General features: G+C 38.2%; 1 protein-coding gene across 4 annotated transcripts in view; it reads left to right on the plus strand.

Annotated features, from left to right (window-relative positions):
- Nucleotides 1–27,734, plus strand: part of SBNO1 (strawberry notch homolog 1) — a 59,583-nt gene that overhangs the window by 13,098 nt on the left and 18,751 nt on the right. For 3 of the 4 annotated variants that reach the window (XM_058531271.1, XM_058531270.1, XM_058531272.1), the window contains 24 exons: nucleotides 2,656–2,756; nucleotides 6,147–6,243; nucleotides 8,698–8,858; nucleotides 9,655–9,788; nucleotides 9,987–10,077; nucleotides 11,643–11,804; nucleotides 12,702–12,837; nucleotides 12,918–13,023; nucleotides 13,159–13,312; nucleotides 13,753–13,935; nucleotides 14,515–14,612; nucleotides 15,696–15,847; nucleotides 17,643–17,840; nucleotides 18,220–18,387; nucleotides 18,486–18,661; nucleotides 19,162–19,293; nucleotides 20,584–20,719; nucleotides 21,742–21,854; nucleotides 21,944–22,015; nucleotides 22,484–22,583; nucleotides 25,043–25,117; nucleotides 25,994–26,140; nucleotides 26,226–26,320; nucleotides 26,421–26,513. In XM_058531271.1, the coding sequence (XP_058387254.1) occupies nucleotides 2,656–2,756; nucleotides 6,147–6,243; nucleotides 8,698–8,858; nucleotides 9,655–9,788; nucleotides 9,987–10,077; nucleotides 11,643–11,804; nucleotides 12,702–12,837; nucleotides 12,918–13,023; nucleotides 13,159–13,312; nucleotides 13,753–13,935; nucleotides 14,515–14,612; nucleotides 15,696–15,847; nucleotides 17,643–17,840; nucleotides 18,220–18,387; nucleotides 18,486–18,661; nucleotides 19,162–19,293; nucleotides 20,584–20,719; nucleotides 21,742–21,854; nucleotides 21,944–22,015; nucleotides 22,484–22,583; nucleotides 25,043–25,117; nucleotides 25,994–26,140; nucleotides 26,226–26,320; nucleotides 26,421–26,513 (3,080 nt within the window). The remainder of the gene's footprint in view (nucleotides 1–2,655; nucleotides 2,757–6,146; nucleotides 6,244–8,697; nucleotides 8,859–9,654; nucleotides 9,789–9,986; nucleotides 10,078–11,642; nucleotides 11,805–12,701; nucleotides 12,838–12,917; nucleotides 13,024–13,158; nucleotides 13,313–13,752; nucleotides 13,936–14,514; nucleotides 14,613–15,695; nucleotides 15,848–17,642; nucleotides 17,841–18,219; nucleotides 18,388–18,485; nucleotides 18,662–19,161; nucleotides 19,294–20,583; nucleotides 20,720–21,741; nucleotides 21,855–21,943; nucleotides 22,016–22,483; nucleotides 22,584–25,042; nucleotides 25,118–25,993; nucleotides 26,141–26,225; nucleotides 26,321–26,420; nucleotides 26,514–27,734) is intronic. The other variant, XM_058531273.1, reaches the window with a different exon arrangement.

The following is a 27,734-nucleotide window of genomic DNA, read 5'->3' on the forward strand; positions in this document are numbered from 1 at the left end:
TTTTGTTTTGTGAGGAAGATCAGCCCTGAGCTGACATCCGTGCTAATCCTCCTCTTTTTGCTGAGGCAGACCAGCTCTGAGCTAACATCTATTGCCAATCCTCCTTCTTTTTTTTTCCCCCAAAGCCCCAGTGGATAGTTATATGTCATAGTTGCATATCCTTCTAGTTGCTGTATGTGGGATGCGGCCTCAGCATGGCCGGAGAAGCGGTACGTCAGTGCGCGCCCAGGATCCGAACCCTGGGCTGCCAGTAGTGGAGCGCATGTGCTTAACCGCTAAGGCATGGGGCCAGCCGCTCAGTTATATCCTGAGCTGACCACGATTTTATAGTTTTACCATAGGAAAGGGTGCCTTTTTTTTTTTTTTTGTGAGGAAGATCAGCCCTGAGCTAACATCCATGTCAATCCTCCTCTTTTTGCTGAGGAAGACCGGCCCTGTGCTAACATCTATTGCCAGTCCTCCTCCTTTTTTCCCTTTTTTCCTCCCCAAAGCCCCAGTAGATAGTTGTATGTGGTAGTTGCACATCCTGCGAGTTGCTGTATGTGGGACGCTACCTCAGCCGGACAAGTGGTGCGTTAGTGCGCGCCCGGGATCCAAACCCGGGCCACCAGTAGTGGAGCGTGCGCACTTAACCGCTAAGCCATGGGGCCGGCCCCAAAAGGGTGCCTTTTTTTAAAAAAATAAATTTATTGGGACTGTTGTATTTTTGAATCATGGAGGTTCCTGATGAGTTATACTAGTACATACGTAGCATCCCATCAGGCTCTTGGAATGAGGTGATGGATATTGAATAGAGAGTTCCTCCTTCCAAACAGCTGCTTTATTTTTCTAATTGTGGGAGATAAGTTTTAGTACCTGATATAGATAATTTTGTGGCAGAATTGACTGCTTGGAGGTTGTAACGTGCTTGTGTTTAAAGTAGGGGGCTGGAGGCATTCTAAGGCAAGGAGCAAGAAGTATTTGTAGGATGATGTAGGACTAACTTTGTCTCCAGTGACAAATGTAATTGAAAATATCAGATAATCTAATCTTTATGTTTGGGTTCATATCATTGTGCCATAGTTTTATTCTCAAGGTCATTGTCTTGAGCTGACTGCAGCCTGGCAGCTAGATGCCCATTGAGAAATCATTTTAACTGTCTTAGAACTGATTTCCATTTTCTGCCATGGAGGGCAGGACCGTGGTGGCCCTGACCTAGCTGAGGTGTGGGGCAGCATCTGAAATGGCTCCTGGGAGACTTGGAGGTGATCAGCAGTTAGTGAAAGCTGCTTTTCATTTAAGTCTTTGGATTTAATGAGAAGAAAGACTGCTGCTTTTATGTGAGTGGCTTTCTGAGGATTTCACTCCTCAAATCAGCATATGCCCTCATAATTTAAAGGAGAGGACTATGCTGTTGTGAGGAAAGAGTTTAGAGAGCAAAACAAAACAGGATGGATTTATAGCTGACCGAGTAATGCCTAATACAGTAACATCTCAGACAACCAATGTAGTAATTTTTAAAAGACAAAAGACTGCAAATCAAGGCCGTCCTTGTGTGGAAGCCTGAGAAACTGTCAGACTAGACCAGGGCTGAAAAAGAAACATGGTAAGTGAATGCTGAAGATAAGCAAACGTTTGTGTTGTCAGAGAGAGTCATCTTTATACTGAAAGAGAAGAACATTAAAAGTGTGAAATTCCTAAGAGCAAGGTTTTGCATGTTCTTGTCTTATCTGTGTGGGCATTGCCTCTTTTGGATTCCTTAGCCCTTTGGGTTTCTCTTTAGGTTCTGATCTCTCTCTTGAGCTCCAGTCCTGTAACTGTCTATGATCTGTTCACTGGCTCTCCCACCGTTATGTTAAACAAACATGCCCCAAAATAAATTTATCTCTGTTCCAGCTTCCTTATTTTGTTAACACTTTAATCCTAGTCATTTTGGAGTCCCAAGTGACAGGCCTCCCAAATATTTCCCATCTTTTGGTAGAAGAGGTAAGATGCTAATCAGTCCTTCTGGTGTGATTTTCATGCTGTGATCTCAAGAATCCCAGGTACCTGGTGTGCTTCAGGGCTGCTTGGAGGATAGAGGTTAGTTACAAGGGCTCTGAACTCCTCAATCAAGCAGTACTACTTTGACTGATACTTGGATTGAGGGGTTCTGTTGCTGTATCTAAGAAGAGTTTGTAAACCACTGGTGTAGAAGAAGAGGTTCATTGTTGGATCTTTATTCTGGGGGAAGGAGAAAAATGGAGTTCCCAAATTGTTTTTTTTCCTTCCAGAAATAATTGTTTTTGCTTTGAAAGTTAGTAAGCACCACCAAATCAGGTGAGATTGATTCTACCTTTGCGGTAACACCAGGTTTGTTTTTTTTTTAATGAGCCAAATAAAGTGCCTCAAAGTAATGCTGGCTCTTGGTATTTGTATTGAAATAAACTATCAAATAGTTCCAGTTGAGGTGTCTTTTGGATAAATAGTTTTCAAATTTCCTAAGTTGCTTGTTTTCTAAGGTTAATTCTTACCTCCATAACGACACATAGCTTTTAATGTTTTCATTGTCATGCTTAAGTTAGTGATAAGCAGATTGGTATTCTTTGATTTGTGAAGTGGGTAAACTTTACTGAATTTTTAAAAAACTGTAGGAAAAGAAATTGTTCTAAAATGTAAATTGACTCTCTTCCTCAGCTGATGTAAGCAATGGTACAGTAAAGAAAGAGTCTTCTAATAAAGAAGTAGCAAGAATATGGATAAATGACATGAAAATGAGGAGTTTTTCCCCGACCATGGTGAGTTTCAAAATCTGTATCTGTATTTTTGTATGGTATGAAAGTACATTTGGCTAAAAGTGCTCTAAAATAACCCTCAGAAAACTTTTTTGGGGGTGAAGTGAGGCTACTCAGCTACATAAACTAATGAATAAGCACTAAACCTCACTGGAGGGGCCAGCCTGGTGGCATAGCGGTTAAGTTCACGTGCTCCACTCCAGCGGCCCGGGGTTCGCCAGTTCGGATCTTGGGCTCAGACCTACTCACCACTCATCAAGCCATGCTGAGGTGGCGTCCCACGTAGAAGAACTAGAAGGACCTACAACTAGGATACACAACTATGTACTGGGGCTTTGGGGAGGGGAAAAAAAAGGAGGAAGATTGGCAACAGATGTTAGCTTAGGGCCACTCTTCCTCAAAAAAACCTCACTGGAATAAACTAATATATACTGAACAAGGTGATTATAACTTGAATATTTGATAGGATTTAGTATTACACACAGTGCTGACATCTTTTAATTGTGAATCTCGTCTGATCTGAAAAAGAGACAATGTGGACCCAAAAGTATTTGATGACTCTGTTCATCTTAGGATTAAACCTGAGCTGTCAGATCATATAATGGTCTAGTTATGGGTAATTATGTGATAATTTTTTTCTTACATGTTGGAGATACTTTGGGTCATTTGATTCTGTACATTTATTTAATAACTATGCTGTGTATAACACTGCCTGTGTGTGTGTGGTGGATTTCTACAAGAAGCATACTGCCTAGCTCCCCCTTCAATAAATGTACAATTTGACAATTATATTGTTTAAGTAGTAATATAAGGTACAGCAAAAAGTACAATGTGATCCTCACAGTAAGGGTTATGAGTTGGAGGAAGATGAGATCTCCCTGAGATCTATGGGAAGACTTCATTTTATGGAGGAGGTATAATGGAGCTTTGGTGTTGAGTATGGAGAGACTTTGAGAGGGCATTTTAGGAAGGGAGCTAAAGCATTAGTAGGCACAGGGAGGTGGTGGCTGTGTCTTAGGTGACACTAAGCCTGGGTACTTGCCCTGCTGGAAGAAGTTGGAATGGTTGATTTGGGCTCTGTGGAGGGTCCTGAGTTGAGCTTGAAGGACTTGAGACTTGGTGCAGCGTGACTTGAGGGCCACTGAAAGTGGAGGGACCTGTTAGTGATTCAGGATGGGTTGGGGTCGAGCGACAGATTGGGACGTTGGTTAAGGTGTCCAGAAGGGAAGTGATTAGGGACTAAACTTGGGGGATTGCGAAAGGGATTGGAAAAGGAAATACTAGGTGACTGCACATAAAAATACCAAAGGGTTGGTAGGACTGGGAGATGGAATATGTAATTAGGGAGACAGCAGAGCAACCTGTGCCTGAGGTTTTGAACAGAGACCTGGAGAACAAGTGCTGGCAGTATCCAGTTTACTTAATGGTTGTGTGCCAACAGCTTACTTAGGAGTTGATTTTTGGAAAGTAAGAATGCATTTTTCTTTAAGAAATGCTTTATGTAGTGCTCAGGTTCCCAGTCCAGCCCATGTTTGCTCATAATATGTCAAAAGTCCTGTATTGTCCTAGCAGTTAAGAAACATCTAACAGTTTGCATACTGGTCACCTGTGGACCAAAACCAGTTGACGGGTTTTGTTTGGCCTCTACGATATTTTGAAAAATTTTGAATTTGTTGCTAACACATAAAAATCCTGATTTCCAGGTTCTCTTGACAACTCTGGGCCCACGTTCCCCACCTAGTAAGATCACACCTAGAGTTGAGTAGTGACCATCTACTTTGTGTGTTAGGCAGGCATTCCTCAGGTACCGCAGTCTCCCTACCTACCCCCCTTTATCTCCTTGAGCCTAAGGTTGATGTCACTTGCTGTTTTACATTCAGCTGGCTTAGGAATATCACCTGTCTGGTCCCTGGATTTTGTGACCCTTTAGTATTACCGACTTATCCTCCAATTATACCCTTGGTGGTTTTTTGTTTTGTTTTGTCTTTGAATTTAAGTAGAAGATGATAAGGTAGAGGGAGAAAGAAGGAGGCTGGTCATTTAGCATAGTGTGCATTCCATTTTATAGGTGAGGAAAAGGTACAAAGGTGAGGATGGGGAGGGTTCAGAATTTTAAGTAGTTTGCCCAAGGCTGTATAAATAAATAACAGCAGAATTGGGATTTATATCTGTTTGTTTGGCTAACCCCATTTTGTCGCCACTTTCTGAAATTGGGTGTCATTTTGCCGTAATTTCTGAGAACATTTGGAGTTTTTTGGATTATTTTCTGAGGACTCCATGAGTTGATGTTGATTAGATGTTTGTCTCCTACCTCCCTTTTCCTTCCCACATTTGTTGAGCATCTCTGTGCTATCATATTCTGCTCTAGACTAAAATACATAAAATAAAAATAAACAAACAGAAGAGCTTGCCCTTACTTTTCAATGCCGTGTTATCCTTGGCATCACTGGTACGTCCTGGCTGGGTTTTATCCTCTTCTTCCTCCCTTCCTTGCTATACTGGGTTTCGCAGTTGCTTCTCTATGCCCTTCCTTGAACGAAAACACATCAATAAAGAGCTTTCCTAATGGTTTTACTGGTAGTGAAAAGAGGCTTGTTCAGGGTCTTCCTGTTCCTCTGTTCCTCCCTACCTCCACCTCTTTAAGATTCTGTGGAGAAACACAAGGAAACATATGACTGTGGTGACCGTTCACTCAGTTTGCTTGAGGCAGTCTGGGTTTACTCCTGTTTTCCTGATGTAGTTACTAATAGCTCCCCATTTTACTCTCAGATGTGCCAGCTTTTGGAGAGTAAATGATATGGCTATCCTATATATGAGTGATGTTGCTCTGTGGAGACACAGATGTCTGAAGTGAATTCTCTGTTCTTCAGAAGAGCCTTTAAACTCTAGAGTTTTTGGGTTTAGGATTTGGAGGAAAGAAGACAGATGGAGGTGAACTGAAAAGAGGGTGGGATGTGAGACTGAAGCAGTTTCTGCCCATGAGGTTGTAGGATGTGCTGCTGGGGCTCATCCACCTTTTCTCCCAAAACCGCTTGCTCTTTCTGTTCCTGGAGTCGGAATGAAGAGTGAGGACTGAGGTTAGAGAGATTTGTGGGCTCAGGGAGGGTGGTAGCAAGTATTGGAAGGGAAAGTAGTTAGAGATGATGGTGGCTGGAAGGAAAGTGAAGCCCTATGGTGACCTATTTGTGTGTCGTGGATTGTCCGTGCTCATCATTGGAGGAGCAGGGAAACCACAAAGTGTGACCCAGATTTTAGGGAACATAGAAGTGTTATGTCATGTTTCCAAGACTGAAGATTGTGGGTCTTCCTACAGAAGAGTTTTCTCTTCTCTCGTGTTGGCTGGGGTCTCCGGTCTCTGGACTTAAAACTGATTATGTTCTCTCTGTGTTACAGAAGGTCCCTGTTGTGAAAGAGGAAGATGAACCAGAGGAAGAAGATGAAGAAGAAATGGGTCATGCAGAAACCTATGCAGAGTATATGCCAATAAAATGTATGTCTTTGGGATTTGTCAAAATAATGAAAGACTTCTGGGTTCCTCTTAAAACTTAACTTTCCCACATACGTTATTATCTGTTAGGCTCTGTCAACGTTGGTACCTCATGATTTGACAAGTATGAGCTTTGTAGTATGTTTTAAACTATGTTTTAAAATATCTACGTGAAAACTTTACTGTAGGTTTTTTTTTCCTACACAGATTTAGAACTTTGTTTTAAGTTGAAGCCTTTTAAAACCAAGAGTAAAAAATTTTGAGTTTTATTTTGTTTCAAGTTAATTTTGCTCATATCAGCAGTGATTATAAAATCATAGTAAATTGCAGAGATGTAAATATGTATCTTAGCTTTATATAGTTTATACAGCTTTTGTAAAACAAATTATAAAAACATGGGAATCTTTTCTTTTTTGTGTGTGAGGAAGATTGGGCCTGAGCTAACATCTGTTGCCAGTCTTCCTCTTTTTTTTTTTTTCTTTTTGAGGAAGATCAGCCCTGAGCTAACATCCGTGCCAATCCTCCTCTTTTGCTGAGGAAGATTGGCCCTGGGCTAACATCTGTGCCTGTCTTCCTCCACTTTATATGGGACGCCGCCACAGCATGGCCTGACAAGTGATGCACCTGGGATCTGAACCCGGGCCACCAGCAGCGGAGTGCGCGCATGTAATTGGTACGCCATGGGGCCAGCCCCATTTTTGTTTTGTTTTGTTTTGTTTTTGTGAGGAAGATCAGCCCTGAGCTAACATCCATGCCAATCCTCCTCTTTTTGCTGAGGAAGACTGGCCCTGAGCTAACATCCATGCCCATCTTCCTCCACTTTATGTGGGATGCCATCACAGCACGGCCTGACAAGCGTTGCATCGGTGCACGCCCAGTATCCGAACCCGGGCCGCCAGCAGCAGAGGGCGCGCACTTAACCGCTACACCACGGGACCGGCGCCCCCTGTTTTTTTTTTTTGCTTGAGGAAGATGGTCCCTGAGCCAGTGCTTGTGCCAGTCTTTCTCTACTTTGTATATGGGAGGCCGCCACAGCATGGCTTGACAAGCCGTGTGTGGTGTATTGGTCCACACCTGGGATCCAAACCTGGGAACTCTGGGCCGCTGAAGTGGAGTGCATGAACTTAACCACGACACCACCAGGCCAGCCCCTAAAAACATGGGAATCTTAAAAATAAAATGTGATATTTGAATTCAGTGGTTTACATTAATACCATTTCTGCCTTTTTTTCCATAAGGACCGTGATTCATTTTTTTAGCGTCCACTATATTAAGTTAAAAATTAACAGTTTTTAGCTTTTGTATAAAGTTTTTCACTTTTTCATTCATTATATGGGGGTAATAAGATGAAAAAAGAACCTGTGGCTAGAATTTGTCTTTTATATAGTCTGGGTTTGTATCAAAAGCCACCACTGGGCCGGCCCCGTGGCTTAGCGGTTAAGTGCGCGCGCTCCGCTGCTGGCGGCCCAGATTCGGATCCCGGGTGCGCACCGACGCACTGCTTCTCCGGCCATGCTCAGGCCGCGTCCCACATACAGCAACTAGAAGGATGTGCAGCTATGACATACAACTATCTACTGGGTCTTTGGGGGGAAAAAAAAAAAAAAAAAAAAAGCCACCAGTAATACCACTTAAATCAAACTAAAAATCTCTACCAACTCTGTATGGACTCCCAAGATCTTCTACTTTTCTGGTTGTTTAAAATGAAATTTACGTTGTGGTATATGAAATTCTGTGGCTTCCTCCCTACCTCCCACAGTAGTTTTCACAAAAAAATTGAAAATTTATTCATGGACCTTTAAACCAGAGGTCAGCAAACTAAATCTGGACCACTACCTGTTTTAATAAATAAAGTTTTATTGGAACGTAGCCAAACCTATTGGTTTATTGGCTATGGCTGCTTTTATGTTGCTACGATAGCAATGTTCAGGAATTATAAAAGAGACCAGATGCTGCACAAAGCTGAAAATATTTACTATCTGACCATTTATAGAAAGTTTACTGACCCCTATTTTAAACTGTTCACATTATACATTTTGGGGAATTAGTTGCTGTTTAATTTTATAGCCAAGATTTCCTTTGAAATACCTTTCAAGGTAAAATTATATTGCAAACTTTTGTTTCACCGATTGAAGTGAATGATTCATTCAAGTAAACTCCTTAATCTAGGATTATGTTCTCTTACTACTGGAAAACCTAGTGGTATGGACTAAGTTGGTATTTTTCTAGATCTTTTTAATCAGCAAATCTCTATTTAAACCATAGGTAGTTGATAAGTAGGTCATTTTAGTAAAATTTAAACAGTACTTTACCATCTATTAGTAACTTTTTATGGAATCCCAGAGTGTATAGTTACTTATTATATTTTCTGTCATAGGAAAAGTACTGCAATGTCTTATAATAAAACTAGAAGTGTTATTACCTAGAATAATTAAAGTATTTTAAAATTTCATCTAGTAAAAATTGGCCTACGTCACCCAGATGCTGTAGTGGAAACTAGTTCTTTATCCAGTGTTACTCCTCCTGATGTTTGGTACAAAACATCCATTTCTGAAGAAACCATCGATAATGGCTGGTTATCAGCATTACAGCTTGAGGCAATTACCTATGCAGCCCAGGTGAGCAATAATATTTCATAACTACAGACAATATTTATCTTTTAACCTGAGACCATATAATACAGTTGTTTTAATCCAAGGTAAGTTTTCCTTGCATGAAAAACTTGTGAATTTTGACTTATATGGAGGTTTGATGTGTTAGAAGATTAAAGGGTAGCATGGATGTGAGGAGTGCATGTCTAGTGGAAATGACAGATGTCGTAACCTTTTTGGAATTCATTGGGAATATGTATTAAAATCAAAAATACATATATCCTTTGATCTAACAGTTCCATTACTGGGAGCTGTCGCCCTAGAACTATTGATAATAACATATTTATAAGGCTATTTTTTGCAGCTGTTTTTCCCCCAGTGGCTGAAAGCTAGAAAAGATTTGAAAGCCCACACCCTTGGGGAGTGATTGAATAAAATGTGGTATTACTGTTTGGGTGTTAGAGCTATGCCAGTTGTCTTGCAAGGATTTCTGTCATACTCCATTTTTGTGAAATAAGTAATGGCCAAATAGCCAACCATCCCCCATGTTTATATGTGATGTAAAAGTTTGTATTTGATTGTGCAAGCACTGAAAGGGGTATGGAAGAATGCTCACCAATTTGTTAACTTTAGTTACCTGATGCATGCCAGGGTAGCAAGAAAGAATATATAGTAAACATGAAGAAAGTATCCACACTAAGCCAAACTGTATGCCATTTATGTAAAACTAGATCACATTAATATATTCCTGAAATAATGTATGAAAGACTGACCATCAGAATATCAAAAGGAATAGATTAATTACTAGCTTTTTCTTTTTCAGCAACATGAAACATTCCTACCTAATGGAGATCGTGCTGGCTTCTTAATAGGTGATGGTGCTGGTGTAGGAAAAGGAAGGACGATAGCAGGAATCATCTATGAAAATTATTTGTTGAGTAGAAAAAGAGCATTGTGGTAAGCGTTGAAGACTGACTGTGGGAGCTTTTGTTTGTGGGTAATTACTTCTGCATGTGGGGATGGGTTTTAAATAGTAGGTGTATTTTTTTTTTTGGAGATGTCAAGGCCTGGTTTTATTTATTCCTGAATACTGCTAGAAGAATGGAATTTGCATTTAATTTGTATGTTTTTCTTTTTTTTTTTTTTTTGTGCCAGGTTCAGTGTTTCAAATGATTTAAAATATGATGCTGAAAGAGATTTGAGGGATATTGGAGCAAAAAACATTTTGGTCCATTCATTAAATAAGGTATGAAAGTTCTCTATTCAGTTGGTCTTTCCATAAGTATTGACTCATCTATGAGATGGGAGTAATAATAGTTTCTACCTCGTAGAGTTGTTATGAGGATTAAATGAGTTATTTCACAGAAAGCCTAGTGAGCGCTAGCCACTGTTGTTGGTTTGTGGATTACTGTGTGTCAAATACTATGCCAGGTAGGGTTATGTAGTGGCAAACGAGATGGGCGTTGTCTCTGTTGTTATGGAGTTTATTCTCTCAGTCTTCAGTGTTATTTTTGTCTTTGTTTCTGAAGTAACTTGATATGGCTGAAGCTCATTAACTATGAGTATAAGAGTGCAGTGTAATAAAGCTGTATGGACAGGCAGTGTGCCCATTGCAGCGTAGAGAGAAGCATTGTGGTTTGGAAACTGGTTTAGATATTTGTACATCCAGTGGACTTGTATGCCTGATCCTGTGTAAATATTAAAACAGTTTTGTCAAGTGGAAGAAAATGTGTCAGTGTCTAAAGCACACTTTAATGTGGTTAGAGTCTTACTGTTCATTTAGCAAATCTTTATTGGTCTCCTACTATGCACCAGTTGCTGGAGTTACAAGGTTAGAAAAGATACACGTAGTTCCTGCAAGAGCCTCCTTGCTAGCCCTTTGAAAATAAGTAAGCATAAATCTACTTTCCGTGTCAGTCCCAAGTTGGTTCAGTTTTGCCCTGCTTATTCAGTGGCTTTTTTGGGTGGGGTATTACTGAGTGAATTGGTAGGTAAAGTACTATGTCTTGAATGACTAACAGTTAAAAACTAAAAACATGTAACTGGCATCTAGAAATATTGTTGATTTCTGAATCAGTACAATTGAAGAAGGTCACATTAACTTTTTTTTTTTTTTTTGGTGAGGAAGATCAGCCCTGAGCTAACATCTCTGCCAATCCTCTTTTTGCTGAGGAAGACCGGCTCTGAGCTACCATCTATTGCCAGTCTTCCTCCTTTTTTTCCCCAAAGCCCCCCAGTAGATAGTTGTATGTCATAGTTGCACATCCTTCTAGTTGCTGTATATGGGACGCGGCCTCAACATGGCTGGACAAGCAGTGCGTTGGTGTGCGCCTGGGATCCGAACCTGGGCCGCCAGTAGCGGAGCGCGCGCACTTAACCGCTAAGCCACGGGGTTGGCCCCTGAGAAGTTCACATTAACTGTTAATCATAATTCTTATGTATCTCTCAGAACTTAATTACAGTGCTTTGCATATAGTAAGTGCACAATAAATATTTGCGGAGTGATTATTGTGGGTGTTTTTTTTTGTACAGGAGTTTGGTTTGTAATCTTTTTTTGGTGATACACTTGTTTTGAGACTTTGATGAAAACTGGATCCTTGTACCATAAAGTTGTATATGTACATAGGCATGGGTGCGTGCGTGTGTGTGTGTCTACACATATGTACAAAAAATTTTGTGCGTGATTTTAGGATGTCCTTTGATTTCCCTAGAGCCCATCACGGACCCATCGATTTCTTGCCTTGAAGTTTGGGTGGGATAAATGTTTCAGAGGGAAGAGTGTATTTGTTATTGTTCCCTTTTCTTTTTTAGTTTAAATATGGAAAAATTTCTTCCAAGCATAATGGGAGCGTGAAAAAGGGTGTTATTTTTGCTACCTATTCTTCCCTTATTGGTGAAAGTCAATCTGGCGGTAAATATAAAACTAGATTAAAACAGCTTCTACATTGGTGCAGTGATGACTTCGATGGAGTGGTATCCTTTGCAACAAATGTTTTTATATTTTTTAATGACACAAAAGTTAATGTAAGGATAAACATTTGGAAAGCAGGAATCCTGAGATTAAACAAATTGCTGGAATGAGTGCTTTAATGATTACGTCGAGTCGAGGGGATCAGAAAGTTGATTCTATTTGTAGCTGTTACATAGGAGGCCACTATTTAAGTTCCTGGTTTAGGAAAATGTTAATAGGTGTGGGAAATGCTGAATACTATAGTCCCCTCTTGGGGATTCACATTGCATATTTACATAGTAAAATACCTGAAAAAACTAAGGAAAAAAAAACCTGTTAACTTAATGATCTCCAAACTTATAGTATACCTTTTACTATCCTGCATGAGGATCACCAGTTTTTGAAATGCTGATTAATTTAAGTTGGTTAGCAATCACATTTCTACTGACCAAATTTGCCAAAATTATCTGTGGTGTGAACATTTCTTGCCACAGTGGATCTCCTTTCCTTCATTCTAATTAAGAGTTAAATATCTGGTTAAAATAAATAGCAAATTGGGTGGATGCCTCTGAGGCCAGACAGGGAGGGCAGAGAAATCAAGGAGAGGCACATAGAGGGCTGCATTTATATTTGTAAGCCTAAAGAAAAAGAAAACAATCTGAAGCAAATATGGCAAAATGTTAGTGTTTGACAAAACTGATTGATAGGTGTGTGGACGTTATTAAAAAAAAAAAAAGGTAGTGCCTAGGGGCTTATTATCAACGGCATCCCTCCGCCTAATTAATAATCTTGACTTTTAGCTACCACCCCAGAAATCTTGAATGTGTCCTAAGGCCCCAGGGAAATAAAAGTTAACTCTTCCTGAAAGATTGGAGACATTTGCTACTAATGTGATATGTTCCTTAATTCATTCATTACAGATAGTGTTTGATGAATGTCATAAAGCAAAAAACTTATGTCCTGTTGGTTCTTCAAAGCCAACCAAGACAGGCTTAGCAGTTTTAGAGCTTCAGAACAAATTGCCAAAAGCCAGAGTTGTTTATGCTAGTGCCACTGGTGAGTAGTTACTTTTTTAAAAGATAAACGTGTGGGTTATTTTTTCAGCTATAATATGTTTTTATTTGGGGGTTTTTCAGGTGCTTCTGAACCACGAAACATGGCTTATATGAACCGTCTTGGAATATGGGGCGAGGGAACTCCATTTAGAGAATTCAGTGATTTTATTCAAGCAGTAGAACGGAGGTAATGGCAGTTTACAATATATGCTATTTGTTCTCAGTAGCAGTCTCAAGGATGTGTTAACTGCTAAAACCTCTTCCACGTATGTTAAAGCCCTACTATATTTAATGCTAGTCACTGTGTTTTAATTTTATTCAGAGGTGTTGGTGCCATGGAAATAGTCGCTATGGATATGAAGCTTAGAGGAATGTACATTGCTCGACAGCTGAGCTTTACTGGAGTGACCTTCAAAATTGAGGAAGTTCTTCTTTCTCAGAGCTATGTTAAAATGTATAACAAAGCGGTCAAACTGGTGAGAATATTTTTCTTAATTCCTAGTATTTTTAATGTATCTGATAATATTTCTGTTAGTTTTGTCCAGTGTTAGTCTGTCAGGCCACAGGCGTATATTTCTGCTATAAAGCAACCGATAAATTATCAGATCCTTATTTTCCAAGCTTTCTCTTTGTTAAAGTAATTTCTAAAAAAATAGCCATTTATTTTGGTTGCACAGTTTTTAAAATCACAGTGTAACTGTTTCCTAATGTGATTGCATTAGTTAATAAGAATTTTGGAGCAACTCTTTGAGCATCCTGAAAAACAATTGTTTAGAGATTCCAAAGTTACTGACGATACTTTATTAAATTAATGTTAAATGGCATTGCACTTAACATTATTTTGACTGAATTAGTCCTTTTTAAGTAATTCACACTCAAAGATGAAATATCTAAAATGTTGATTGTGTGTCTTCAGTGGGTCATTGCCCGAGAGCGATTTCAGCAAGCTGCCGATCTGATTGATGCTGAACAAAGAATGAAGAAATCCATGTGGGGCCAGTTCTGGTCTGCTCACCAGAGATTTTTCAAATACTTGTGCATAGCATCCAAAGTTAAAAGAGTTGTGCAACTAGCTCGAGAAGAAATCAAGAATGGAAAAGTAAGTTGGAGAACGCAATCTCTTAAGATTCATTTTTTGGTTAATGTTTTTTAGTCTTTTGGGTGTTGAGGTTTTCTTCTTGTAAAATATGCTCTTTCTAAAGGATAGTTATAAAAGTATTAATGTAATAAGACTTTTAAAAATACCTTTTTTGAAATAATAAAAGCAGTGCCTACTTATAAAGAATTTAGATAGCTCCAAAACGTATAAAGAAAGAAACATCACTATAATTTGGCCATCCATACATATAACCACTAAACATATGGGTATATTTGCCTTAAGGTTTTTTTCTTTTTTCTTTTGGTAAATATATATATGCTTAAAGCACAAAGAACGGGAGCAAGGGCTTAGAACGGGAGCAAGGGCTTCAATCATGTCCACTGGTGTAATCCTATTTCATAGCAAAATTTGTTACACATAGCATACCTCAGATATACATAATAAATAAATGAGCACCCATGTACAATAACGGGTCATTCTTGTTTGAAATCTTTTTTTTGTTACTAAATATTTAAAATATTCTTAAGAAACCACGTGCATATTTTTATTTATAATTAATATGTTTTCTTTTTTCTCCAGTGTGTTGTAATTGGTCTACAGTCTACGGGAGAAGCTAGAACATTAGAAGCCTTGGAAGAGGGCGGGGGAGAATTGAATGATTTTGTTTCAACTGCCAAGTAATGTTTTCGGTTTTGAGTTTTTATTTAGATTAGTTTAAGTGTTGGCGTTTCCTTTGAGGCAAAATTTTTGATTTGTCTATATCGTTTTTTAAAGTTTTTCTGATCTTAGTTTTTGCAATTCTGGGTATCCATAACAGTATATCTATTTGAAAATAATAACATAGAAATGATGAAATGTTAAGCATTTTGACATATTATGTCCAGTCTTTGGACTAACGGGAGGACTTGATTGTTGTTTGTTTTGTACATCTTGGAAATCTGTGACAGCTTGGTTTAGTTTCACTTTTAGTTTCAACTTTGTGTATTTGAAATAACCATTATCTAGAGGAGCAATAAGTATAGTGTGCCCCAATTTAGTATGCTCTGATATGAAAATTGCAAACAGTCGTGAGCTATTCAAAAAGAGTTTAAAAAATGTTTTAGGCCTTGTTTTTCAGTTTGTTTCCCTAAACTGCCAGTTCTAACTCTGGCAGTAAAATTAGCAAAATAACCTTTGCCACTGTACTATCTCTTGCCTTAGGGGATACATTCAAGTGGCTCCTTTTAAGATGGATATAATTAAAAACTGCTTTTAAAAGTAAAACATGAACCTGCTAATCTGTATTTTTCTGCACTTGCATGCCTAGTACTGCTCTGTCTAAAATGATAGCCACTAGTCACATGTGGCTATTGAGCAGTTGAAATGACTGGTCCAAATTGAGATGTGCTGTAAGTATAAAATACATACCAGGTTAAAGACTTAAGCAAAAATAATGTAAAACATCTCATTGATTATATGTTGAAAAGATCTAGTGAGTTAAATAAAATGTATTAAAATTAGTTTCACCAGTCTTTTTTTTTTTTGTACTTTTTAATGTAGCTACTAGAAAATGTAAGAATTACGTATTTGGCTCAGCTTGCGTTGTATTTCAGTTGGACAGCCTTGGCTTAGAATATTAAAATTCATTTGAGCTGGATTATCAGTATTTTGTAAGATCGAACAAACTTTTATTTTTAACAAATTTCTTCAGTAAGACTTTATATATAATTACTTTGGAAACTGAACCACTAATTGTCACTTTTTCTCTCTCCTGCCAACAGAGGTGTGTTGCAGTCACTCATTGAAAAACACTTCCCTGCTCCAGACAGGAAAAAACTTTATAGTTTGCTAGGAATCGATTTGACAGCTCCAAGTAACAACAATTCACCAAGAGATAGTCCTTGTAAAGAAAATAAAATAAAGAAGCGGAAAGGTGGGTACTTTTTTTTTTTTAAATGGTATTGAAAGTAGTATAAATTTGAGCATTTTGAAGGAGCTATATTTTGAGAAAGAACTGCCTTCCTTGAATTGGCAAATGGTTGCATGTTTTCACTGTTGCTCATCTAGTTTTCAATGCGCAAATAACCCCCTGTTTTAAATTAGGGCTTGAACAGTTTGGTGCTAGGCACTGTGTTAAGCACTGGTCATATGTAATCTCATTTAACCAAGAAGGGATCCATATGAAAACATGTCTTATTTTTTCAGTTTTATAGACAGAGGAAACTAAGGCACAGAGAGATTAAGAGGTTAAGGAGTTTCCCCAGGTTCACACAGCTGGTGGGCAATGCATGGGAATCAAAATCCGGGCCTTTCTCTTGTGAAAGCTGCATGTATATGCCGTCATGCATAGCTTACCAGTGGGGATACATTCCGAGAAATGCATCGTTAGATGATTTTGTCATCGTGTGAACTTCATAGAGTGTATTTACATAAATGTGGATACTATAGCCTAGTACTCACCTAGGCTGTACGGTGCTAATCTTATGGGACTGCTGTTGTATATTCAGTCCATTGTTGACCAAAACATCATTAACGCGGTACGTGACTATATGTGTGTGTGTGTATATGTGTGTATATATAGGTGTTATAAATTTTATAGTCTTCTTTAAGGAGGCTTCTGTTAGTTTATTATTTAATTATTAGGAATACACTCACCTGTATTTGTTAGATATTTTATAATCAAACTTGAGTTTGTGTTTAAGTGCTTACCAAGCTGATTGACTTTCAAAAGTTAACTTCTTGGGCTGTCTTCCTCTAAAATGGTGCTAATTTTTATATTATGAAGACTGTGATCCGTTGTGTTCTAAACACAGTGCCTGGGCCGGCCCCGTGGCTTAGCGGTTAAGTGCGCGCGCTCCGCTGCTGGCAGCCCAGGTTCGGATCCCGGGCACGCACCGACGCACTGCTTCTCCGGCCATGCTGAGGCCGTGTCCCACATACAGCAACTAGAAGGATGTGCAGCTATGACATACAACTATCTACTGGGGCTTTGAGGGGAAAAGTAAAAAAAAAAAGGAAGTCTGCATCTTAAACACAGTGCCTGACACGTTAACCTTATTTCATCCATTCTAAGAAATACATTTTTTTACATTTTTAATATGCCTGAAAGTGGGTTGGTTATTACAGTATAATTGACAATATTTTTTATTTTAATGGCACAAAAAAGTAATGTTGTGTCTTAGAATCAGTGGCATCTTATGATGGTCACATGGTCATGTTTCCCTTTCCTGAATTATGTTCTCACCATCTCATTAATATTTGAACTTTTCAATGTTCTTAGTTTTGATTGGTTTGTTCCAGGTATCTTTTCTGAATATAATTTAAATCAGCACCTTGTTTAACTTTTAAAAATGAAATTTTATAGATTGATTTGTTTTTAAGTATTCTATAAACCTGTAATTATTAGGCCTCTTCACTCAAGCGGATACACAATTTAATTTGTGTGCCAGAGGTTCTGTTGTATCTCTGTTGTCCTAGTTTATTTTGAAACTTGTACACTTGAAGGCAGTCTTGAGTTTGTACTTATGTATCTAATTTCTTGTTAAAAATAATTGAACATAACCTGATTTCTTATAGGAGTCCAAAAGGTTAGCACTTGTTTGTGAATTTATTTGTTCTTATATACCAATATAAATGCTATTCTTCTTAACTCATGAAGTAAATGTAATTTCCTGGATCTTTAGAACGGTGTATTTGGGCTGACTCTCTTGTTTGGGGCTTGAGAATAGGTGAAGAAATAACTCGAGAAGCCAAAAAAGCACGGAAAGTAGGTGGCCTTACTGGTAGCAGTTCTGATGATAGTGGAAGTGAATCTGATGCCTCTGATAATGAAGAAAGTGACTACGAGAGCTCTAAAAACATGAGTTCTGGAGATGACGATGATTTCAACCCATTTAGAGATGAGTCTAGTGAGGACGATGAAGATGGTAAGTTCCTCAATATATTAAATGTAAACTAAAGGGTAGTTATTTCTGTGTATTTAAAATGGGATATTGTACTAAAGCCTTTTTTTCAGCGCAGTACAAATCATGACACAGATTCTAATCTTTGCTTGGTGGAGAGCTCTAAGTTTGTCTGTCTTCTGAAGGTTTAGCTCACTTATGTGAGATGATGACCTCAATTTTGTGTGCAGTTATTTTTAACCTTAAACCATGGAATCATATCTCGTGGTGTGTGAATGTACTGGACCACTGTAGCTGGTGATGATTTACAAGTTATTGATTAACAATACAAAAAAATTCAAGGGTTGTTTCCTTTGAAGATTCTATACTCGTTTTAACAAATGAATTCACACTTATCTTTCAGATCCCTGGTTAATCAGAAAAGACCACAAGAAAAACAAAGATAAAAAAAAAAAGAAAAGTATAGATCCAGATTCTATTCAAAGTGCCTTATTAGCATCGGGTCTTGGATCAAAACGACCTAGTTTTTCATCTACACCAGTTATTTCGCCTGCTCCTAACAGTGCACCAGGTATCTATGTAGAAGCTTGCTTTGTCTGTGAAATGTGCTTTTAAACAAAACAGATATTTAAGCTTTGTACTGATTTTTAACAAATGTACTTTATCTAGCTAACAGTAACACCAACAGTAACACCAGCCTTATGACAAGTCAGGATGCCGTGGAAAGGGCCCAGCAGATGAAGAAAGACCTCCTTGATAAACTAGAAAAATTAGCTGAAGACCTCCCTCCTAATACCCTGGATGAACTTATTGATGAACTTGGTGGCCCTGAGAATGTAGCTGAGGTAAATATGACTTGATTAGGGCTGTCTCTTTTCTTGGTAATTTTTTTGCCACTTTTAAACCCTGTAGAATGAGTGATAGATTAGGTATTATCAGATAATAAGATTAGGTATTATCAGATAATAATCTGTCTAATTTCCTCTCTTACATCTTAGAACCTTTGTTTTACTCTAGTTGTTGTCCTAGAGCCAGTGAATTCCTGGCCCTAGTATCTGGGTTTTTGCCCCAAGACACTGATCTCTGTTACTGGACCTGTCACGCAGCATTTGTGGTCATTGCCATGTGTCTGTTTTCTCCACTGGAATTTGAACTTTTCAAAACCAGGGACTATGTGGTAATGTTCTCTCTCTCACAGTGCCTGGTGCAGCACAGGCTGTGCTATGCATATTGGCTTCATCATCCCCTTGCATCTCCCACCAAGTTTCACTAATAAAGGAGTCCTGAGCTTTATGCACTGTAGTTAGATAACCTTAATTGTAAGTGACACTGTTTGGCTTTCCAGATGACTGGCCGCAAGGGGAGGGTTGTAAGCAACGATGATGGAAGCATATCTTATGAGTCAAGATCTGAACTTGATGTCCCTGTAGAAATACTAAATATTACGGAAAAACAAAGATTTATGGATGGCGATAAGGTATGTTTTTCTGGGATGCTTTTCAATGAATAGAATAATACCCATACGTTTAGATTAAATTTTAGAAGATTTTTTTTCTCTTTTAATATAAATCATGTCTGTTAAATTTTGTTATTCTGTATTTTTAGTAATTGCACATAATCAGTGAACATTTTACAGATTTTCATTCTTTTCTCATAAATTGAATGTAATAGGTGTTTTATACTGTACACAGAATTAGATCTGGCTCTTGGTAGCTTTGGAGGCTTTTAAAATTGTTAATCAGCATATTTAAAAAATACTGTGTTCTCTCTGTTCATCTTAGTGGCACCTCATCTAATCCTACTCTCTAGTGTCAGTCTAATTTTGGGTCTAGAAATATATTTAAGCATGCCCAGATTACTAGTATCCTTTGATTTTGCTATTTCTTCTATTCCTCTGCTGTCTTATATTAGAATAATTGACTCTGAATGACTTGTGGATTGAGCTTGCCTGTCCGACCACTATAGAGATCTTGGTTGTCTCCAGAGACTTTTTTTTATACGCTCTTATTGTCAAGTAAACTTCATCAATTTTACGAATCTTAGATCAGTTCTTCCTCCATCTAGTTAGAATTGCTATAAGCATTTGCTGATGAGATTGTTAAAAAATAGGAGCACCACTTCATCATCATTCCTTAATCTAAAAGGGATAGAGTAAAATCTTATCTTTTTGCCCACATTTTGCTTTATATTTCAATGAATTTTTCTGTCTCTGCAACTAAAAAATAGATGATAGTTACCACTATCAAAGTTGTCTTTTAAATATATTAAAACACTCATGTTACATATTTTAAAGATTGTAGGTAGAGGTATTACCTTGTAGGTTATTGTGTCATGAATTTAGATCCTTGAAGGCCTCTTCTGTCTTGTTTCTTTAGTATGTGGGCCTCCAGTTCCTAGTTATCTCCACGTTCCAAAACAGCTGTTTCAGATTCAGTCATTGCACCTCTACATTACAGCCAGCAAAGAAGAGAAAAGAGGAGAAGGATGTGTTCCCAACTTTTAAGGACATTTCCTGGACGTTGTTCATATCACCTACAATCTACTGGCTGGAGCGTGCCTGCCCTTAGCTCCAAGGGTGACTGGGAAATATAATCTTGATTCTGGACAACCACGTACCTAGCTAAAATTGAGGGTCTAATTTAGGAAGAAGAGAATAGTATTGGTGGACCACCAGTAGTCTACTTAAGGATTTTATTTAGGGCACTTCCTTACTTGTCTTAGGTGCAAACATAATCTTTTTTTTTTTTTCTTCTTACATTTGGTACAGAATATTGCTATCATCTCAGAAGCTGCCAGCTCGGGTATTTCATTACAAGCAGATCGGAGAGCTAAAAATCAAAGGCGAAGAGTGCATATGACTTTGGAATTACCCTGGAGTGCTGATAGAGCAATTCAGCAATTTGGTAAGTTCCTACACTAAATTTCACTTAATAGATAGCTAGGAATCATTGGGGAAATGTATGCATATGAAAACCTATATTTAATGTCAGACATCTTAAAACTCGACATATATGTAGGTTTTGGAAATGTTTTTGTATTGCATATACCTTAAAATATAGAGTGCATCATGAATTCATTTCTTACCTATTTTATTTTATTTTTGTGTGTGTGTGAGGAAGATCAGCCCTGAGCTAACATCCATGCCAATCCTCTTTTTTTTTTTTTTCTTGCTGAGGAATACCGGCCCAGAGCTAACATCTATTGCCAATCCTCCTCCTTTTTTTTTTTTTCCCCTCTCCTTTTCTCCCCAAAGCCCCAGTAGATAGTTGTATGTTGTACTTGCACATCCTGCTAGTTGCTGTATGTGGGACGCCACCTCAGCACAGCGACAGGCGGTGCATCAGTGCGCCGCATGGGATCCGAACCCAGGCCACCAGTAGCAGAGCGCGTGCACTTAACCACTAAACTATGGGGCCGGCCCCTCTTATCTATTTTGGAAGATGTAAAAGATCTGTAGTAGGATTTCATGGGATTTCTGGCATTATATCCAAGAACAGGGCTCCTCGGGCAACTTTTCATTCCTCACTGGCCTTAGGGCACATCACTCCTCCCTTTCCTTTCCTCTTCACGTCCCTGTGATCTGGTGTTATATAAAAAAACAACAATTTAGGGAGAGAGCAGAACTGTGCATCAGCAACATTGTGGTTAACCAAACTTGGGATAGTGATATGTTTATCATTTAACGATTTTATAGCAGTTTCTGTCCTCTTGTACGGGGGAGTATTGTGAATACGGGTATTGTTCAATTCAGTGTTTTTGATTTTGTACCTTTTGAAAAGTTATGGTAATTGTTACTGTCTTTAATTTTTCCTCTTGTTTAAGGGTTTCTGGATACCGGCTTAGTGTTAAGTGCCAGGAACAGATCTCAGAATACTCAGTATCTAGTGAACATGATTTGATTCTTTTTTTAAAAATGTCGTTACAGGACGAACTCATAGATCTAACCAAGTTACTGCTCCTGAATATGTCTTTCTGATTTCTGAATTAGCAGGAGAACAAAGATTTGCATCTATCGTTGCTAAAAGACTTGAGAGTTTGGTAAGTTTTTGGTTGTGTAGATACGTGTAAAATATTGTGTATGTTAGCTGTCTTCTGTGCTTTTGATTGGACATTTCATGTTTTGATAGGGGGCGCTTACGCATGGTGACAGAAGAGCAACAGAATCCAGAGATCTGAGCAGGTTTAACTTTGATAATAAGGTACATTTCAGCGTTCAGTATCTCTGAAAACTTGTGGTAGTGTATGGTGTCTGTAGTGAACAAAAAGGGAAAGTGGTTACTGTTTAAAACTGCTTCCTCTTATAGTTTTGTTGTAAAATCATGGCTTCCTGTAAGACACAGGATTTCACATATCAGTTCTTTGGTGACCAACTCTGCAATATAATTATCTTTTCATTCCTATTGGAAAATAGGAATGTAGTAAATACTTGTGAATGAATTGAGTGTGAGCTCCTAGAAGTAAAGGAAGGAAGTTATTTATTGAACATTTGCTGTGTGCAGAGGTGTGAACTAGGCACTAGCCAGTATAAAGTATATATAAAGATAACTGAGTTCTGCTGTTGTTGAATCTTTGGTATAATAATAGTTTTTATAGTGTTCAGTTGGTCATATGATTGAAGAGTATCCAAATGCTGAAACTGGTTAAATTTTTTTTGGTTTTTATTGCAGTATGGAAGAAATGCTTTAGAAATTGTCATGAAATCCATTGTAAACCTAGATTCACCTATGGTGTCACCACCTCCAGACTATCCTGGTGAATTCTTTAAAGGTAATTTTTAAAAATAAACTTAATAAAGAAAAATGAGTACTGACAAGGAGGTACTAAAACCTGTTGTGACATGTGCTGTTGTTTTTAAAGATTTTATTTATTTATTTTCCCCCCAAAGCCCCAGTAGATAGTTGTATGTCATAGCTGCACATCCTTCTAGTTGCTGTATGTGGGACGCGGCCTCAGCATGGCCGGAGAAGCGGTGCATCGGTGCGCGCCCGGGATCCGAACCTGGGCCACCAGCAGCGGAGCGCGCACACTTAACCGCTAAGCCACGGGGCCGGCCCTGTGCTGTTGTTTTTAGTTTTTAGTTTTCTTTGGACATAAATTGTATATAATTTAGAAATTGAAGGTTACCAGACACCTAAGTTGACCTCTTATACTAAGCAGTAGATTTATTAAATTTCGATGAAGATTTATTGAATTTCAGTAAATTCAAGTGAAGTGCTTTTGCTCTTGACATAGTTTACTGCATGTTGTATAATACTAGATTAATAGAGGAAAGTGGTTCTGTTAGCTTAATTGAAAATCACTATGCTAAATAGCTTTTAAAATTTAATTTTAAAGTTAAAGTACCTAGGTAAATAATCTGTAGAGGTTGGTAGGGGGTGTAGATAAAACAAAATTGGCCATGTATTAGCAGTTGTTAAACCTGGGTAATGAGTACATGTGTGTGGTTCATAGAATATTATCTTTACATTTGTATGTGTTTAGAAATTTCCATATTAAAAAAAAAAAAGTTCTAGGGCCGGCCCCGTGGCTTAGCGGTTAAGTGCGTGCGCTCCGCTGCTGGCGGCCCGGGTTCGGATCCAGGGCGCGCACCGACGCACTGCTTCTCCGGCCATGCTGAGGCCGTGTCCCACGTACAGCAACTAGAAGGATGTGCAGCTATGACATACAACAATCTACTGGGGCTTTGGGGGAAAAATAAATAAATAAATAAAATATTAAAAAAAAAAAAAAAGTTCTAGGTAGTGCTATAGAAATTCTTAGACGAAATTCTTAGACCTATCTTGCAGATACGTAGAATAGATTTTACCCCATAAATGTAAGTAGTCTAGATGATTTTAGTAGTTCAGGAAACTGTGAAAATATTTTGGAAAATAAACAGATGTAAGATATTTGAAACATTACATTGTAGAGTGAGCATGTTTTACTAGAAAGTCCTATCCAGTTGAACCAGTGTTAACAGTCCATATTGACGTACCTGGCAGGGGTGCTTATAATCACTGATGGCATTTAACAAAACAAAAAAACAATAAAGTCTGTGCCCTGTTCTTTCTCCCCTTCTCTCTTCCTCTCTCTCTTTTTTTTTTTGGTTGTTAGAGGGAGTGTTGAAAACGACCCCCCAATTTATTTCTAATTTTTTTTAATTACATGTTACTTATTCATTATAAGTAATGAAAAAAATCTAAAAGTCTGTAATGAAGAATCGATACTCTGCCCTTGAACCCCACCTTCCAATCTCACCCGCTGAGGTCACAGATGTTGACAGTCTGAACAAGGGCAGCCTTCCACATCTTTTCTCCATGTTTGTCTAAACAGAGCTTTTCTTTTAAATGTTACTAATATTACTTTCAACGTTATACATTACAGACATCCCTTACAAGTCAGTAGCTATAGCACTATCACGTTTTTTTGACAGTTGCATAGGATTCTACAGCTAGCTAATACAACAGTTTCTTCACTCATTTCCTTATTGACATTCAGATGGTTTTCATGTTTTTTGCCACCACAAACAGTGCTGAAATTATACGGCTATCCTTCTATATAGGTAATTTCCCCCCATAGGATGGGTTCTCAAAAGAAGAATTTTTTGCAGTGGAGATCTTTGGCTACACAGGTGCCATCCGCAGAATCTAAACAACTGTGAGCGTGTAGCAGAGTACTAGCTGATTAAATAAATGTGTAAATAGGATATAATCATGCTTCCTATTGACTCTTTTCTCTTAGACCCTTATTCTGTAAGTCTGGGTTGGAGCCTGGACGCCAGTATTTTTTAAAAGCTCCATAAACCGTGCTCTGGATAATACATATTGCTTATCTTTTGCATCACCATGTGAGTACTGATAGGTAACATTTGGGAAGGAAGCGTGATTATATCCTTACTTACACAGTTATTTAATCAGCTAGTATTCTGCTACATGTTCACAGTTGTTTAGATTCTATGGGTGACAGTTGCATAGCCAAAGATCTCCCCAGCTAAAGAGTGCTGTTGAGAAGATAAGATATTTTAATGAAATAATAAAATGTATGGTGAGGTTTGAATAGTATAGGATTTTGAGTGCCTAGAGACCTTTGGGGAGTATGGGTTCCATTTAATTCAACTAATAGGAACTATGGAATATACATAGGCTGTTGTCTTAATGCTAGATCTTGATCTAGTTTGATTAGTCGGGTAACAGCTCATTCAGTCATTTGAGCTATAAAGTTTTTATTACAAATTCGTTTTCTTACAGATGTTCGACAAGGACTGATAGGAGTTGGCCTGATAAATGTAGAAGATCGCTCAGGAATCCTTACTCTAGATAAAGGTATTAGTATTAGTTTTGTATATACTGTTGCTGTATCATTAAAGCCCGTTTTGTTCTTTATGCTTTTGTCAACTTGAAGGGGAAGCTTCAAATCCATGGTTTTGTTTTTTTTTTTTTTATAGTTTTATTTATTTTTTCCCCCAAAGCCCCAGTAGATAGTTGTATGTCATAGCTGCACTTCCTTCTAGTTGCTGTATGTGGGACACGGTCTCAGCATGGCCGGAGAAGCGGTGCGTCGGTGAGCGCCCGGGATCCGAACCCGGGCCGCCAGCAGCGGAGCGTGCACACTTAACCGCTAAGCCACAGGGCCGGCCCAAATCCATGGTTCTTGATCCCTTGTTTCTGAGTGCTCACAAAGCACTCTGGGTGGGTGTTTTTGCTACAGTGATTATTCAGAAGAGATTAATCCTCCTTTCTGTCCGTATGTGTAGCAGCACTTCTCAAGCCAGGTTGCATATATGATCAGCTGTCAAGCTCTTAAAAAATACTGAAGAGAGGAGCTAAGATGTCGGTAATTTTCCAGAACTCCAAGGCATTCTAATTGTGCAGCCAAAGTTGAGCTTCCCTGACTTACAACTTTACGAATTAAAAGAATATTGGAGAACAGACATTCTCATGTGCTAAATTGTGTTCATACTTTAAGTAAAATTGAAAATGCAAAAATTCAATTCTGCAAACATCTTTTGAGCATGTACTGTGGTTGTGCTAATTGCTAGAGGTAGAAATGGTCCAATTATAGTTGTGTTCTGGGAACAGTGCAAAAGTTGTGAGTGAAGACTTTAGAGGAGAAAATGAGATTTGAATGAGGTTTAGTTGAATAAATTTTTAATTGCCACTTGAATGCATTAAATTTTTCATATAATCTTGTCATTGCAGATTATAACAACATAGGAAAATTCTTAAATAGAATTTTGGGCATGGAAGTGCATCAACAGAATGCATTATTTCAGTATTTTGCAGACACACTTACTGCAGTTGTTCAGAATGCCAAAAAAAATGGGAGATATGATATGGGAATCTTAGGTAAGTGGGGAAATTTTTAAAATGTCGTGTGTATTTCAGATAAAATGTTCTTTTTACACTTATATGTTCCCTTTTCTTGTTCAAGATCTTGGATCTGGAGATGAAAAAGTGAGGAAAAGTGATGTTAAGAAGTTTCTGACTCCAGGATATTCAACCTCTGGCCATGTAGAGTTATACACAGTAAGTTTGGAAAACACATGCACATTCAAGTATAATGTCCTTCTGTGATAGGCACTCACAGAAGTTGAGTTTAACTTAAATTTTATTATTTCTTTTATAGATTAGTGTAGAGAGAGGAATGTCCTGGGAGGAAGCTACCAAGATTTGGGCTGAGCTGACAGGACCAGATGATGGCTTTTACTTGTCATTGCAAGTGAGACTTGTTTCCTTTAAATGTTAACTGTTCAGATATATAATGCGTTTTCACTGCCAGCATTGTAATTAATCTGTTTGTTTCGTGTTAATTTTCCAGTTAATGTAGCTTTCTCTGTTTTGATAATTTATCATTATAATTGTAGATTTCTCCATGTATGTACTTTTTTTGTTAATATATTTTGAGGGATGTTATTAGATGCGAGTTTCAAATTATTACATATTCGTAGTAAATTGAACCCCTTTTTTCCATAATATAGTGATCTTCTTTAGTCCTAATAATGCTTTATGTCTTAAAGATTTGTTTTTCAGTTACTAACGTAACTACATTCTTTTGTTTAGTACATCATATATCACTTAACAACAGGGATACATTTTGAGAAATGCGTCATTACGCAATGTTGTCATGCAGACATCATAGAGTGTTCTTACGCAAACTTAGATGGTACAGCCTACTGCACACCTAGGCTACATGGTATTAGTCTTATGGGGACTACTATCATACGTGCGATCTGTCGACTGAAACGTTGTTATGCAGTGCATGACTGTATTTACCTGTGAACAGAGCTAAGGCGGGGGGGTCGGTAGGAGGGAGAGGAATATGTTTATATGTACATGTAGACATATATATACTCACAGAAATGCGTGCCTACATACATTCATACATGATACAATATCTTGAATTCATGTTTGTCATGTTCAAGACTACGGAATTTTTATCTCACCTTTTCTTTGATATTTATCTGTGTCTTCTTTCTTTCCTGCTAATAATCCTTATTCTCCAGGGCACACAAGATGATAAAATCTCCAGGCCACACAGAATGATAAAATATTACGGATACTACATCTAATATTCCTGAAAATAATTTTTTAAAAAAATAACCTTGGGGCCGGCCCCGGTGGCTCAAGCGGTTAAGTGTGCACACTCCTCTGCGATGGCCCGGGGTTCGCCAGTTCAGATCCCGGGCGCACACCGACACACTGCTTGTCAAGCCATGCTGTGGCGGCGTCCCATATAAAGTGGAGGAAGATGGGCATGGATGTTAGCCCAGGGCCAGTCTTCCTTAGTAAAAAGAGGAGGATTGGCAGATGTTAGCTCAGGGCCGATCTTCCTCACAAAAAAAGTAAGTAAGTAAATAAAAATAACCTTTTTTGGCATATACTTCCCCATTCTCTCATTTTAAAAGGTAGTTGTTTCTTTGAGAAGATAAACAAAATTGAT

The sequence above is a fragment of the Diceros bicornis genome, chromosome 35 (genome assembly GCF_020826845.1).
Source record: "Diceros bicornis minor isolate mBicDic1 chromosome 35, mDicBic1.mat.cur, whole genome shotgun sequence".
NCBI classification, from domain to species: domain Eukaryota; kingdom Metazoa; phylum Chordata; class Mammalia; order Perissodactyla; family Rhinocerotidae; genus Diceros; species Diceros bicornis.